Source organism: Miniopterus natalensis, chromosome 3 (assembly GCF_054644295.1).
Source record: "Miniopterus natalensis isolate mMinNat1 chromosome 3, mMinNat1.hap1, whole genome shotgun sequence".
Taxonomy (NCBI): domain Eukaryota; kingdom Metazoa; phylum Chordata; class Mammalia; order Chiroptera; family Miniopteridae; genus Miniopterus; species Miniopterus natalensis.
In genome coordinates, this window is record NC_142083.1 from 72,158,253 (window position 1) to 72,175,404 (window position 17,152).

General features: G+C 36.7%; 1 protein-coding gene across 1 annotated transcript in view; it reads right to left on the reverse strand.

Moving 5' to 3' along the window:
• The window catches only part of FBN2 (fibrillin 2), a 216,747-nt gene that overhangs the window by 75,712 nt on the left and 123,883 nt on the right, over window positions 1-17,152 (reverse strand). The window contains exons 18-23 of the mRNA XM_087815536.1: window positions 15,548-15,673; window positions 12,276-12,401; window positions 7,641-7,760; window positions 1,909-2,046; window positions 1,081-1,131; window positions 485-610 (exon numbers count right to left, since the gene is read on the reverse strand). Of these exons, the coding sequence (XP_087671662.1) occupies window positions 485-610; window positions 1,081-1,131; window positions 1,909-2,046; window positions 7,641-7,760; window positions 12,276-12,401; window positions 15,548-15,673 (687 nt within the window). The remainder of the gene's footprint in view (window positions 1-484; window positions 611-1,080; window positions 1,132-1,908; window positions 2,047-7,640; window positions 7,761-12,275; window positions 12,402-15,547; window positions 15,674-17,152) is intronic.

Genomic DNA, 17,152 nt, shown 5'->3' on the forward strand with positions numbered 1-17,152 from the left:
CATTTTAGATCTTCAGAAAATGAAACATTAAGAAAATTTAAACTCTAAAGAAAGTCAAGGAAGAAAAGGGATTGGTCAATGTTTTCAAAGAGAAACGATGTCACTTTGACCATGACTTTCCCCACTGTTGTCTAAGAGCACAGCTGCAGTGGACTGGTAAATGTTAACTTTATACACTAGTCTCCAGTTTTTCTTCCATGCTCACAGTACACATAGTTCCCTATCCCACTGACTCAGTGTGAAAGACCGAACCTGCCTAAATTATCTGATTAAAGAAATTGGAATTTTTTGAGCAGTACCAACTTTCTGTATCATACAGAAATCATTTCCTTGAAATACATTCACCTAAAAAAATATCCATTAGTGGTTTTCCCTCAAAATATCCCAGCTACAATCTAATGGTTTTGGACTGGTCACTGACCAAAGAACAAGAAAGATTCATGGCTGGTTTCATGCATAAAATACACAAGGGCATGAACCTTACCCAAACACACACGGCCTGTTCCATCCAACGTAAGGCCTTCAGGGCACTCACAATGAAAAGAGCCTTTGCTATTGATACAGCGTCCATTTGGACAAACGCCAGGAAACACCTCACACTCGTTAACATCTGCAGGGAAATGAAGCAAGTGCAGGGGAAAAGATGTTACAAATAGGAAAAGCAGGTGTGGTCTCACTTCCTGTATAGCATATTCAGTTTGCAATACAATGTGAATTATTACTTGAGTTAAGCAGAAATATTCCACAACTCAGCCCCCAGTTTTCCTAGGCACCAGCTGTGAAAATCACCGCAGCCTTGCCCGTCTGTAGAACACAGCCCAGGCATGTTCCTCTGCCAGCTGTTCTGTGCCTTAAGGGCTAATGGTGGCCTCATGAACTTTTACGAAACAGCATAGAGGAAAAATGGGAAACTCTACACTGTTTCCTAAGAGTAGTATTCTAGAGCATTTATTGATTACATTGAGCATTTTTACTGAAATTCCATGGTTTTTGAAAATAACTATCTCCACAGTGTGGGAGTCAATGTCAACCTTATGTACTGCTCTGGAGATTTACAATATCATCTGAGGACACACTCACCTTCACAAGTAACACCTTTAATCCTGGCAAAACCTCGTGGGCAAGCTGTATCTGTGAGAGCAACAGGACACATTTTTACTTCACTGTAAAAGACAATATAACTGTCTGAAGCTCAAGAAACAGTATAATGGAATCTAAATGGAACGAAATAAAAACCGCAAGCTGGGGTTAGAGGCCAAGAACGCCAGATGCCCTGTACTGAATTCAGTGTAGCACATGCTGTGGTAACTCCGTCAGTGCCGACTCACGTCCTAGTCCCATAATTTCTCCTGTGAAAATTCCTTTGTATCTTCACATTGCCAATTGAATTGCAAAGAAACAAGTAAAAGATTTAAAGAAGCATCATGTTCTACAGGGACATGCAAACAAGGACGCTGAAGAACATCGATAGTCACCAAGCAGCTAAACTCCAGCTGATTCCCTTCCTTGTCTGAAATATTCACAAGGGCCCTGGCTGGGTGGCTCAGCTGGCTGGAGAGTCATCCTGTACACCAAAAGGTTGCGTGTTCAATCCCGTCAGGGCGTGTGCAGGAGGCAACCTGTTGACCGATGTTTCTCTCTCACATCAATGTCTCTCTCTCTCTCTCTCTCTCTCTCTCTCACAAAATCAATACACTTATCCTTGGATGAGGAAAAGATATTAAGAAGGTTTAATATCCAGTAAAAGGATAAACCAAATATATTTTAAAAGATGAATAAATTCTACCAGAAAAGACAACATTTTAGGGAGGGTAACGATCTTATAGTCTTCCTCCCTATGGAAATGATACATAGTGGAAAAGGTGCCCCGTTGAGAGAGAAGCCCAGGGCCCTTGGTCAGGCTCCTACCTAGTTCACAGCGCTCACAGGGGCTCCCCCAGGCGGCTCCGAGGGTGGCACAGCACTCAGATTTCAGAGTGGCTCCATTAATGTTCACCTCACAGCGGTTGTCCTGGATGTTGAGCCAACATGTCCCTTTCAGGCTGTCTAAAAAGGAACGGGAAGGGACGGGAGAGTTCTCATCTCTTGTATATACCAACAACATTTTTTATAGTATTAAAGAAAACACAAAAGGATTGTTTTAATTAAGTTTTAATAGCATATCCTTTGAACACACTTACATGTACATGCATTTAAGCATAGTACATTATATACATGTAAAACAAATATTGTACTATGTGTATCTCACACGATATGATAATTAATACGATTGTATCTCCTGGTATTCTAGGAGCAGCCACTGTTGCCCAGGATTTTATGCTAGTACTTGCAAACGCAATGTATTACCATAATAAGATCATTACTTTTGTGAAAAATGCTCATAAGATTTATCCTTTATGATAACTGCTTCGATATTTAAGATTCTATCAAATAAAATTCCTCAAATAACCTCTCCTAATTCCCCACCCGATAAACCACACACGATTTATGTTCTATTAGAGAGAAGCCAGTATTTCTTCAGCTGAAGACACTTATTGGATGAATAATTTGAAAACAAAAGAAATCTAAAAGATAAAGAAGAAAATAAACATCACCTATAAGATCACCAGTAAGATATATCAGGGCTATTATTTGATGTATTTTCTTGCAGGTATTTTCCTATGCATACCTATGTATAGTTTTATCTCCAGTTCAAAAAGCAACACGTTTATTTGTTGAGGTTTATACCTCAACACAAGTATTTGAGGAAATAGCAAAAAAACCCCAAAAACTCATCTGTAATCTAACCACCACTAATATTTTTAGACTATGTCTTTACATCAAATTGACGTTCTTCCTTAAATCACTGTTAAATAACTGATTTTGAAGCAGCAACAAGGAATCCAGTCAAAACTGACATGGCAGCCCCGGCCGGTTTGGCTCCATGGTTAGGGCATCGACCTGCGGACTGAAGGTCCCGGGTTCGATTCCACCCAAGGGCACATACCTCAGTTGCAGGCTGGATCCCCGGCCCTGGTCGGGGCATGTGCGGGAGGCAACCAATCGATGTCTCTCTCACATCGATGTTTCTCTCTCTCTTCCTCTCTCCCTTCCACTCTCCCTGAAAAGCAGTGGAAAAAATATCCTCAGGTGAGGATTAAAAAAATAATAATAATAAAATTTGGCATGGCACATACAAAGTGGGTAAAATATATCGTCTATAAAGTTTTCCTTGTAGAACTGTGGGTCTCGAGTCAGTGTGCATCCCATTACCAAGGCTCTCGTTAACCTGCAGATTCATAAGCCTCCAGGCATGCGGCCCGAGAATCTGCACTTGACAAGCTCCTCAGGTGGTTCCAACACAATTGTGGTTAAACACAGTTTAACAAAACCTCAATAGCATATTGTGGCACGTAGATTTGGAAAATAATAGAGAAAGAAAAAGAATATCCCAACAGTATGTATTTTAAAATTCAATTAATAATAGGGGCAGATAAAGTTTTACTGTTGAGTTCAACAATAAAAACAAAACATAACCAGAAACACAGAAAAGGAACTATGATGAGACTGGCAGGCCCATGAAGGGATAACTCTTAAATTCCGGTTCCCTATGGAACACAACAGTGGGTAAGAGGAAGTTATCTACAACCCAAGCCCCCTGAGACAGAGATTAAAACAAAACAAACAACTCTGTCCTTGACTGGATAAAGTTATAGGGCAAGGATGTGGAGAAGAGATGGACGGTCACTTTGCATTTTACTGTTTTGAGATTCAGTTTGGGTAAATACTGTATACAAATGAAAAAGACTTCCTCATCAGCATTTGTATCTGGCCTTAAATTACAAGCTTTTTATCGGCTTACACCTGCAAATTCCATAGCATAGAGGAAACAGAATCTCCTGGAAGGCTACTGTGTATTTAAATAGTCCAGACTATTGTGTGTTTTAAGGACCAGGACTAATTACTGATTTGTCACGTTGGCTGTAGTCATTTTGAGTAAGATATATTGTAATAGTACTTGCTAATATTTACTGAGGTAGCAATAAGCACGATTAAAGGCTTTCCATGTATTAGTTTATTTACTTGTTAGAACAACCTTATAGGTTATGTACAATTTACAGATGAGAAGACAGGCACACAGAGGTCAACTAATGTACCCAAGGTCACCCAGTTAGTATAGTAGTACAGTGTCCCCATCAAGCCAAACCTGCATAGTCTGATTTCAGAGCCCTCGATCTGTAACACCATGCATCCTCTCTCTCTCTCTGTTTTATGTGTGTATATACAAACACACACAGAATATGCATGTGGTAATATAGTCAGGGGTTAGATGACATGAAATACTGCCATTTGCCAACAGGCAACATGGATGGATCTTGAGAGTATTATGCTAAGCAAAGTAAGTCAGACAGAAAAAGTCAATAGCCGTATTATTTCCCTCCTATGTGGGACATAAAACTGAAAACAAGTCATCAAACAGGACAAACAAACAAAAAGCTCACAGACAACAGTACGGTGGTTACCAGAGGGAAGGGGGAGTGAGGGGGGATACAAACGGGCCAAGGGGTGAAATACATGGTGATGGAAGGAGACTTGACTTGGGGTGAACACACAATGCAGTATATCGATGATGTATTACAGAATTGTACACTTGAGACCTATATAACTTTATTAACCAATGTCACTCCAATAAGTTGAATAAAAACTTTTTAAATCTCTGAAAAAAAATAAAGCAGGGTAAGGAGATTCGAGGCAACAGTAAAAGTGAAGAGAAATAATGAGACTGAGGGTTGCTGGTGGTGCTGGTGAAAAGTAGTTGAAATATGGATAAACTTCAAGTACAATCAACAGGATTTGCTGATGGATTCAATGTGCAGACTGAGAGAAAGGCATCACAGATGATTGCAAAGTTTTGGGGGCTGGCAACTAAAAGAATGGAGTTGTCATTTTTTCGAGACAGAAATGATTCTAGGAGACACAGGTTCAAGCTGAAAGATAGGAAGTTGGTTTTAGACATGTTAAGCTTGTAGTGTCCATTAGAAACGTCTCTAAATGGAGACACTGTGCAGACAGATGGAAATACGAGTCTGCCATTAGTGGAAAGGTTGAGGGTGGAGAGATAAATTTGAGAGTCAATGTGGAGGCCATCTAAGCATGAGTGTAGACATTTGAGAAGCAAAGAGGTTCAAAGACTGACCTGTGGTACACTTCAAGTTGGAGAGCAGGAAAATATGAAAGACTTAACAAAGGAAACTGAGCCAGAAAAGAGACAGGAGAAGAGATAAAAATGAAAAACTTCTTGAGAAGGGGTGAGTGACTAACTGTGCCAAACACTGCTAAGACCGGCAGGCCAAGATGAGGAATGAGAAGAGACCACTGGGTTTGACAACAGAGAGAGGTCATTGCCTTTGTCACATTCATGTAATTTGAGGACAGGATGCAGACCCAAGCCAAAGATGAGGGAAATTGGTCTGGATTGTGCAGAGCCATCAGATGTGAGCAATGTAATGCATTAATCAATTTACTGTTCTATTACAGTTAGCAAGTCTCAACCAGAATACAATAGTCTTTTCAAGCAGTTTACAAAACAGTGTAGGATTAATTTACATTTTGGAAGCTTGCCAAATAGATTCCAAATTCCTAATTATTCTTAGTATCTAACTAACAAATGTGTTCTAGTTTAATTTTAAATTTGTAATCACATTAGGGAATTTTTATTCTATTCTAAATTTAGAGACCTATGAAATGGCTGCTTGTTTGCAGGCTAAACACAGATTAGAGCCACTTGACAATACTATGAAAAAAAAATCCATAATTTTTCTCTCTATATATTTTATTATTTATTTCCTTTTTAAAAATAGAATTCTGTCTTAAATTAAAAAAGATAAAATGATGTCTAAAATTTTAAAATATTAAGTAACTATCTTTCTGAGCAGCTTTAGGCTGGGATATTCAAATTTAATCATGTTGAACACATAACACATTGGCTGAGAAAAACTTGGTGGTATTTAGTTGCCCAACATAATAACTTGGGAATAAAGAGCCTTTGTTCTTTTTTTCATTAATAAATATAAGGGTAAAAGACCAAAATAATAGAAGTGTTTATGATGAAGCAAAGCTAACATATCTTTGACTGTCCAAGTGGCATACAGATTTAGTATTCTGAGACATTAATTAACTAATGCTGAGTTCATTTCCTTTGCATAATAGAATGACTCTATCTCAGTTGGAAATTGTGGCTTAGCAAAAATATTTCTGCTTTACCAGATCCAACCCACATGCCTCCTTCCCCCCACCTCCCAATCTGGAATTCTATAAGAAGAAAAGAAATGCCCCAGGCAGACGGCAGTCTATTTCCTAATATGGAGAGCTGAGCAAGCCTCAGATTTCACCAGCTGAGCTGACATTTCCAAAGGGAAGGTTTTCATTGATAACCTTGAACTTGGCCATTTCTCTTCATGTAACAAACAGGTACTCTAGCAATATCATATTATCAGCTAAATATTGTCAACATCAGACATAATACTGAAAATACTATTGTCTTTGGCAAATATTAAATTGAAAATTTGCTCTGGCTACATCACAAAATCTTCCAATGTATTTGGCACTATGTAAAACTGCAATATTTTCCTATTTGGAAGTATACATTTAGTTCACTTTAAAGGTGGACACTATCTAATGATATATAAACTGTGGTATGCCTAGCCAGTGGAGCCACAGACACTAGAAGGAGAAAAAAATTACAGGGACAGTTAATTTTTTCCCTTACATGTGCTGAATTGTTCCTTATGGTAACTGATCATATGATCTCATTTTATATATGTCCTACTGTCATTATCAAGCACTGACCTTAAATGTTTTGAGATATATTAAAAGATGAGCCCGGCCGGGCGTGGCTCAGCAGTTGAGCGTTGACCTAGGATCCAGGCCATCGGGGGTTGATTCCCAGTCAGGGCACATGCCTGGGTTGCGGGCTCGATCCCTAGTCTGGGGGGTGCAGGAGGCAGCTGATCAATGACTCTCTCATCATTGATGTTTCTATCTCTCTCTCCCTCTCCTTTCCTCTCTCTGAAATCAATAAAGATATATTTAAAAATAAAATATGAGAGTTTGAAAGTTTTGGAACCTTTCTCCCTTAGAGATTTCCCAAAGCAGAAAAACAGTTCTCTTCTCTTCCTTGAAGCCCATAAATTTATGATTGATGAGAGAAATGAGAAAACAATAAATTCTTTCTATTTGTTTAAAACTAAAACTCTTCAAAATCTTGTCCTGTTAACTGAGTCCAAATGCTCTCACACTTTGTTTACCATTGAATGTTGTTTATAAAAAGTATGCCGCAGGGATCTGATTGTGTTGATGCCTCAGGCATTCTTAGAGTAAAGAATATAAATATGTGTGTGGTATGGAAATGCTTATAACTTACAGCATAATATATCTATTTATATGAAAGGAACATTTCCTATAATCTAATAAAATTTAAGAGCCTGCCTAGTTTATGCTATCATGTTTTACTCCTATGTTGATAACAAGAGAAAACAACTAGAGTTAACTCCTGATTATTAGCTTCCTGAAATCATGTTCTGTTTTTACCCAGAGTAAGGCCCGAGGCCTCTGCTTATCTAGTGGGGAAACTGAAACATCGCACTGCGCATGCATCTTACCAATACAGATCAATCCTGTGGAGCTGAGTTTGCTGCCAGGAGAACATTCGCAATTGAAAGATCCAAGGTTGTTCCTGCAGGCCCCATTGACACATGGGTTGCTTTCACATTCATTTATATCTACAATCCAGGAGGAAAAGATTCTGTTAGAACTGCCATGTGTTTCTGGAAAATATTATTCCAACAAGCCACGCTATGCCAGAATGTCTGGTAAACTTGGCTCTTGTAATTTTAATATGGATCTATGAAGCATAAAGTGAATGGAGAACGGAGACATGCATTTTACAGCGTGGATACACACATACACAACGGGGGATGCAGTAGGACTGCAGGAAGCGGCCTATTTTGAAAGGGTTTAGTACACGAATCTTCACTATTTTACTACAATTTTACATAAATTAGGTTACTTCCCCCCATAATAGGATGTAATTGTCCTGTGGGAAATTTGAATTTCCCATAGAAAGCAACACATTGCTAGGTGCAACGTGCTGTGCACAAACAAAGGCTGACTGTTTCTGTCATTTATGGCTCCATGAGGTTTTGGAAGAATTTAAAGAGCCTGTATTAGAGATAAAACGTCACCATGCTGGCTTTAGTTCCAAACTTCTGGATACAAATCAGAAAATAAGGGATGAAATTTCAATGCCAGGTAGAGGATTCTCCTCCATCCTTAGCCTGTTCATATTTATGTGTTTGGCGTGGAGAGTTTTTTAAAGCACATATAAGTTTGGTAAAATAAAATGAGAAAAAAAACCCCATTTGCTTCATATAGACCTTACTATCATTAATTTCACTTGAGTCCTAAATCAAATCATATACCATAATCTAAACAATTCCTGTTAATAGTCAGAAGTAAACAGAATTAGAGTATGCCTATGTTCTCATGCGGTGACTAATGAAAATGTCAAACCAATAAAGTTAATAGTTTAACATGAGTTAATTAAAAATAAATACAAGTTTCAGCTAAAGTACTAGCAACAATGTCAAAGACTGACTTTCAGTATAAATTCAACCACTCAATTTAAAGAAGGGGTACACAGGTTTCTTTTTGAGCTTGGTTAATTTAGCTGAAACAGATCAACATATCTCAAGACATTTTTTTTTTTTGTTGAATACTAACTAGGGTTTCCAAGTTCACCAGAATACTTGTTATTTTTCTAAACACCTCTTTGAATTAGGTATAAAATACTGTATTGAAGGAAGCACGCAAATAAACAACTATAACATTGTAATGCTTGCTTTTGATCATCTCAAGTCAAATATAAACCACACTGGTCCTGAAAAGGCAGGGCTCATTGTTGATTTTCAAGTTAGTGGACTTGAAATGCAAATTTAAAAATCAATGTGGAAAACAGGTGTGCTCCTTCTTTGCGACTTCAAAACTACTAAAGAAGTATCCAGGTAGTCATTTAATTTTTGAAGTAAAAATTGTTTGAGGAAATAGAAACACATCTTTCTTTCAGCTTGGTTGTAACAAGAAAATCCCTTAAAAGAAAAATGTAAGAGCAGGTTTTGTAAATATAGTACAGATTTGGAATGAAAGAAATCTATTCCAGAGTACTAAAATTCTTTCAATAAAAGCAATGTAAAAAAGGAATCAGAGAGTCAGGAAGCAGATAACTAATCTGAGGACAGACTATATATAGCTCACCTATTCATTTCATCTGTAAGAATCTCCCCAAACAGAAAAATGTCAATATCATATATTTAAAAATCCTATTTTAAATTAAGCAATTATGAACTCCGAAACTATAAACACACACAATGACAGCTACAGATATCAACTGTTTAATTTTTCCTTAAATACAATGTTTTTATGTTATAAATGTCATGGAACCAGGAATTGAAACAGTTCACTGTACATTCCTGGAAATAAACTTCAAAGCACATCTGGTTTACATTTAACTAGTTATGTCACTGGAAACACAATCTAAACCACAGTGCTTGCTGTAAAAATTTTAACTTTCACAGGCTCTCAGAGCTCAAACAAAAAAGTAAAATAAATTTTTTGTAACTTCAGTCTGAAATATCAGAGGAACTTTATTATTACTGCTATAGTATATTTAAAACGGCCTATTGAAAACATGAATGACAAGCACAATTAGTGAAGACACCAAATATACACAGAGAAAGTGAGAGTCTGTAATGAATCTGCTAATAATTCCCTGTCTAGTCTTTGGAAATTAGTTTAGGAAGAACAGAATGAAGAGAACTGCTTCAGGCAGACAAATTTACTATGTGAAATTCAATGGTGGAAATAAAAAGGAGACCCAAGGGAAAAAGAGATTCGTGGCCTTCAGATCTACTTTTTTGGCAAAACATTTAATAAAATGCAAATAACAGTGGGAAGGAAATGTAGAAGTAAAAGTTATTTGGTTAGATTTCTCATGATAAATCAGTTTTATTTCCACCAATGTCATAAGGTTACAGCCAAAATATTTCCCTATCATTTCTTTTTTATTTACATAACATGAACTTCTTTCTTCTGAATGACAAATATGAAAGATATTTCATATTAAAGAAAAGGCTCAGAGTTTTCAGGAACAATTATCCTTTGGACAAAATAAATGAAGAGAGCTGTTTCTAACCCTCGCTGCTGCCTGGTTTTGTATAATGTGCCGTAACGTTTATGGAGTCACCCATCGTTACGCTACTAAACACCATCTGCTCCTAGTCTTCACCTGGCCGCGCAAGCATGGGAGTCCTACCTTTTCTTTATTTTTCGGTATGTTGGCTCTTTGTAGCCTTCAACTCCATCTTACTTGGTAAAATGGAGGGGATATGCATACATATCACTGACAATTCAGTATACAAACCAAACTGAATCAAAGGCCTTATCTATTCAGTTCTCCAGTATGTGTATCTCTCACAACAGCACCAAAGGGCACTGTCGCTGCGGACAGGGAAACCAGTCCCAAGAATCATCAGCTCCCCAGTTACATCAAGAAGCTACCCCAACCTGTTCTTGCTTCCAGAATTTCTTAACATTTAACAGAAGTGTATCCTCCAACAGACAACAGATAAGACAAAAGACAGTGGGAAGCAAGTGTGGAAAGTTGGGAATAAAGAGAAAAAAAATTAATAGGCTCTTGAAACCCCTTCTCCCACTCACCAAATACCTACCCATGGAGGAAACGGAGCTAGAATCATTTTTTTCAGAGTAGACTGCTCAGAGCAATTTTTAAGAATAATCGGTGTTGGGGATGGGAGGGAGTGGGTACTAGAAAATAAAGTCTCTGGTTGAATATATTTGAGAAGCCTGAGCTAGTTTAAAAAGAGAGCTTTTATATCTTACAGAAAGATATTCAAAACTCGCAAGTGTGCCCCCTGCTCATCTATGCAGAAGATGAACCTTCAAGTACTTTAACTGGGAATGGAATGAGGGTTTTTCTTTGAGGAGCCTCTGCAAGATTGGGGGGGGGGCAGGAGGGGAAACAGTTATCAGAACTAAGATGACAAAAACTGTATTTTACACTGTTTTCTTTCCTTTTTTCCCCCTTTCTTCAGCTAATTACTGTTTTTCAGTGGTCCCTCCAATTCAACTCAAATTTAGGATTGCACTTTGTAATTGCATTTCATTGACTTCAGCTGAATCACTTGTGTTCTGGCATCTTGTTCCAGCCCTAACTTGTTTCTGTTCACAAGAATGCTTTGAAGTTAAACAACAGGATGAAGAGAGAATGTTAACATCTTTTTGCATAATGTTACCATTGCAGTTTTCTTGGCTTTAGAGTCACTAAGAAACTAATACTTTAACAGATAAGGAAAGGGCTATTCAAAATAAAGATGCAATCTCTTTTTAAAAAGTTACTATTGGGAAGTATTGCATTTGATAAAGTCAGGGGACACTTCTGTAAACTCACATAGTGAGACTTAAAAGGGACAATGGCTAGTAGTCATACAACAGATTATTTTGAGTACACAGCACTTTGATCAAGAAACAAAAACATAATTGAATGCACTCATTACTTAGCTGGTATCTCACTAAAAATGAGGCTTTCCCTAAGCATTTAACTCATTCATGTAACTTCCACTGCAGAGAAATGTGGTTAAAAGAAAAAAAGCCTTTAAACACCAGTTTGTGATCTACAAACCCAAACAATAACTTTTAAATTATCAAATGAAAAAGACATTTTTTTATAGACTATAAATTTAATTAAGGTAACCATTTTTAGTCAGGCAGGCCTCAAATATTTTCTGGGCCAACCTCTGAGGTATTATAGCAATCATTTCATAAATGAAATGCTTCAGAGCTGAATTTGCCATTACAATTCCAGGTCCCCTAAAGTGTCATAGTGGTTTTTAAAAAGGAAAACAAAGTAAACAAGCAAACAAAAAACCTTACATTTTATTTCAGCAAGTAAAACAAACGGGGTCCTTTCACTTATTTTTCACTTTTGTTTTTAGATGATAAAATGTTTGTGCCAAACGTCTGCTGTTATTTTATCTGAATGGGACAAAACCGACGGTGTTCATAACTGTGAAGTGCACGCCGATTAGCTGAACGAAACTATACAATTATAAAAATATTCAAACAACACTCTTTTTACTATATTGCTTTGTCAATGTACTTGACTGCTGTGCCGAGCTAGGTGCTTACGCATCTGCATCTGAGGCCAGCGGGACGGCTCTTACCTTCACAAGTCTCCGTTTCGGTCCTGAACACGTACCCAGGGGGGCAGGTGCAGCTGTAGCTCCCAGGCGTGTTGCGGCACAGGCCGTTGTCACAGAGCAGCCTGTTTACCAAGCACTCATCGATGTCTGGAAGCAACCATCGGAAGACAGGAGAAACACATGTTGAAACATACAGCACAGTGACCAACGACGTTTTGTTTTTATTTTTTGTCATCCCTCTCCTTGACATAGTCTCTTTGTAGCCATAGAACATTCTTTGATCTCAAACAAAATATATTCCGTTTTATTCAAATGGAAAATTCTTATGCTGGTGGCCACTTTTAAGATGTTTTGAAGCCCCTGGGGGGTATGTTGAAGTTTGGAAAAGACACATTACTGGTTTGTTCTTCATTTACTTGTTGTCCTGTGGTGGTATTATATGAGATATATTTTAAGCACAGATGAAACTGATTAAAAGATGAAACTCACTTGCCTATATGCTTGCTTATGTGTAATAAAAATAACAATTTGAAAAACCCTTTTGAGTAAAATTCTAATGAAGAATGCATTAAGTGGCAGTTAAACAAAAGGTATTTACTAATCCTTTCCCATTATTTATTATTTTTTTACCTCAGAAACAATTATTAATGGAAATTAATGATGTATTTTATATATTCTTTTAGCAGTCTAGAACAGCCTAGAAAATATTTAAAACTCAAATTTAAGAAGCTCACATTAAATTTTATCTTCATATTCACACTCCCATTTCTGCAAGAATAACTTATAATAGAAAGAAATAAAAGTTGCAGTTTAGGGTGAAGAGTTTCTTTCACTGAAAGTTACATTTTTAGTCTTGCAAATAACAACTGTACCCGACCAACCAATATACTGACATTGTAAACATTTGGAAAACAGAGATTGAAAAAACATTTGCCATAAATTCTATCACTACTGATAATATTAATTTTTTGTGTTTTATCTGATTTTTTTCCTTTAGATATTGTTTTTGTTCCAATTTAGAATCTTGATTTTTAAAAATTAGCATTATATTTTAAGCATTACTATAACTTCCCCCATATTGTTTGTTTTGTCAAGTAGATGCATCACAATTTATTTACCTATTACCCCATGGTATGGGTTGTGTCCCTCAAAAGCTATGTTGAAGTCCTAACCCTCAGTACCACAGAATGTGATCTTATTTGGAAATAGGACTGTTACAGAAGTTACCTAGTTAAAATGAGGTCATTAGTGCAGGTCGTAATCCACTATGACAGGTGTTCATATATAAAAGGGGAAAGAGAGACAGACACATAGATGGAAGATAAGTGAAGACACACAGGGAAAAGATGAACATCTGACTAGAGTGATGCATCCACAAGCCAAAAAACATCAAGGATTTCTGGCAAACCCTGGAAGCTAGAGGAGGAAAGGAAGGATTCTCCCCTGGTGCCATTAAAGGGCGCATAGCTCTGTGGACACCTTAACTTTGGGCTTTTGGTTTCCCAAATTATGAGACAATAAATTAGTTGTTTTAAGCAACCCAGTCTTGGGTACTTTGTTACAGCAGCCCTAACAAATGAAAGCTGGAATTTGGCTTCTTTTTATTTTTAAAATCTAGTTTTAATTTTTATCAAAATTATGCATATGCCAAATTTAAAGAGTTAGGCAGTGCCATGAATTGTGTTCAGCATGGAATGCTCACTGAATCTGTTTTCAGTAGAGTAGCCATGTGCTCAACTGTACTTGGAAGGTACGCTAGAAGGAACTTGGCTTTTGATGAATAAAAGCTAGCTGGTTTGCATATTTTGTAAATGTTCAATAATCTTTGGCTGGTACCCTTCTCTGGAGGTGTCAAAACCTATTATAAGTACATGATACTTAATATACATTTATATATCCATCTGTATGTATTTCTTCAACTCAAGATCAAATGGACATATTCAATAATAAAAGCCAGTCCCATAAATGCAGAAAAATGTTTTCATTTTTTTAATTTTAATTTTTTTTTTAATCTTAGAGAGAGGAAAGAAGAGAGAGAGAAAATCAATCGATCGGTTGCCTCTGGCACATGCCCTGACTGGTGATTGAACCCACAACCTGGGTTTGTGCCCTGACCAGAAATCAAACCCTCCACCTTTTGATGTATGTGACGACACTCCAACCGAGCCACACCAGCCAGGGCGGAAAATGTACTTCTTTCTAATCATAATCATCAAGACTTGAATGTAAGAATCATCAATGATTAGATACAAAAATTATTATGTATAATGATGGATCCAATAATATTCATTTTTAACCTCATCTGAGGATATTTTTTTCATTGCTTTTCAGAGAGAGTGAAAGGGGGCACAGAGAGAGAGAGAGAGAGAAACATCTATGTGACGGAGACACATTGATTAGTTGCCTCCCATACCTGCCTGGACCGGGGCCAGGGATCGAACCCACAACTGAGGCTCATGCTCTTGGCTGGAATTGAACCAGGGACCCTTCAATCCGAGGGCTGATACTCTAACCACTCAGCCAAACCAGCCAGGGCAATATTCATTTTTTAAAAGTGAACTCAAGCGCTCTTTTGGAAAATCTAGATTCTTCACAAATTCTACAATATATGAACTAGATCCCTGAGTGTTTTCAAACATTCTCTTTTTTTACAAAAAAGATTTTTTATTGATTTTTAGAGAGAGAGGAAAGGAGGGTAGGGAGAGAGAGAGAAACATCAATGTGAGAGCAAAACATCAGTCAGCTGCCTCCTGAACACCTTCTACCAGGAATCAAGCCCGCAACCCGGCTATGTGTCCTGATGGGGAATTGAATAGGTGACCCTTCAGCGCAAAGGACAGCACCCAACCAACGGAGCCACACCGGCCAGGCCAAACATTCTCTTTTAAATTACAAAAAGGAACACCCATCTTAGTTATCATGTTTAGATATGTTGTAGCATATAAATTAAAGTCTGTCAACCTATAAGACTTTATTTTCTTAACTTACTATTATTTATACTGCTCTGTTAATTCCTGAAGTCCATTTCTTAGTGAAAAATTGTGGAATTAAGATATATGCAGAAAAACAAAAGAAAAAATTAAATACTAAGTTTTGCCACTAAGAAGTTTGTTCCTATGTAACATAATTTGTCTGATTCCAAAATTTTTATATCATGTGTACTAACAAGGAAACAAGAGAAACTGCAAGATCTCTAGTTATCTTTAGTAATTTATTTGTACTTTGGTTTCTCCTATAACCCATGGGATTAAACTATATGAGAGGCTCCTATATAAATATAACAAATGACTTACCAATACAGTTTCTTCCAGAGGCATCTGGTTCATAGCCACTGTTGCAATTACAACGGTAACTACCACGTAAGTTTTCACAAATTCCATTGGCACATATATCAGGATCCAAAGCACACTCATTGATATCTGCATCAAATGTCGAAAGTTTAATGCTCACAGACATTTTATTGTTTGCTGATACATTCAGGTCTAATAAAGATCACTCAATATATGAAGTGTTTAACTCGGCAAACTCACAATTTGCCTACCTTTCAGAGAGGGAAAGAAAATGAAAATAAGGAGTAAGAATAAAACTGAGAGATACAGGACACTTCCCCGGTAAGTCATAAGGAACATGAAGGGAACTGGCAGAAGTTCAAAGAATTAAACCTTGCGATGTGCCTGTATTTATGACAAAATTAATAAAGAAATTGATAGGCTGTTGGCTCAAAATCCATAGGAAAACTCATCTTGATAGGTATTATAACCATCTAATTAATAGACAAAGCTTTATTAGGATGGCCTATGTAATTTTATGGTCCCTGAAGGTATGGGATATTTCTATTTTATTATATTTTTACAGTCAACTAAGTAATATGACACTTAATAAACTTTTTTTTCTGTTGATAAGTTGAATTAATGGAGAGGACAGTTCAAACGTGGATGCTGGAGAACACGTTGTTTTACGGTAAGCCGTGAACACGCCTACTGTCTGTCACCCATGTGCAGTGGGCCTTGAGGAAGGATGTGCCTGTTATCAGCGACTAAGCGGCTTCAACAGATGCTCGCTCTGTCGGGGAGGCCAGATTGAGAGGGAATAAAATATAGAATAGGCATAAAATCAAATTTTGGTAACTATGCTCAAATTTTGGTGCTATTGTTTTCAAGAATTTGGAAGACCACAAACACTCCAGAAATGTCAGCCTTTAGATTTTATTTTTGGGAGAAACATGCTGTAAACGTTTTCTTCTTTACTCTGGTTTCTGATATTCATTGCAAAGGTGTAACATTATACTGTCAACTAAACTATAATTTGTCTAGACTCTTCTCAGACATGAAAGTAGAAGAAAATATATGTAAAATGAAGATTAACAGCACCCTACAGTTTTATTTAAAAAAGAAACAAATGAAACTATATAAAATACCTTTAAAATAAACACCATATGTACTTAATATTTAATTTTCCATTTTGGAATTTTGTTAATCATATTGCTAAATTTAAAATAAGAAAACTTTAATAAATTTCATTCCTTTAGTTGGATAAAAACATTTTAGTATTTTCAGGCATAAATAGTCCTAACAACTTACTTTTAGGGCAATATATTCCAAACTTGATCCATATCAAATATGTCTTAAAATTTTTTTTAACCATGTTACCATTATTTAATTTTAAAAATTAACCCACTCTTTATTTTTTTAACCTAAATACCAACTCTAGCCTCTTCTTAAGCAATGGTATCCATAAAATCACAGGTGTGGTTTGTCACTGACATTTTTAACAATGCATATTTAACAGATATGTATTTATCCACTATGAAAAAAGTGTATCCACATACCACTTCATAATCATCTAGTTTACAACGTTGTTCTAAGAAATAATTTATCTTCTCATTTTACACTGATATA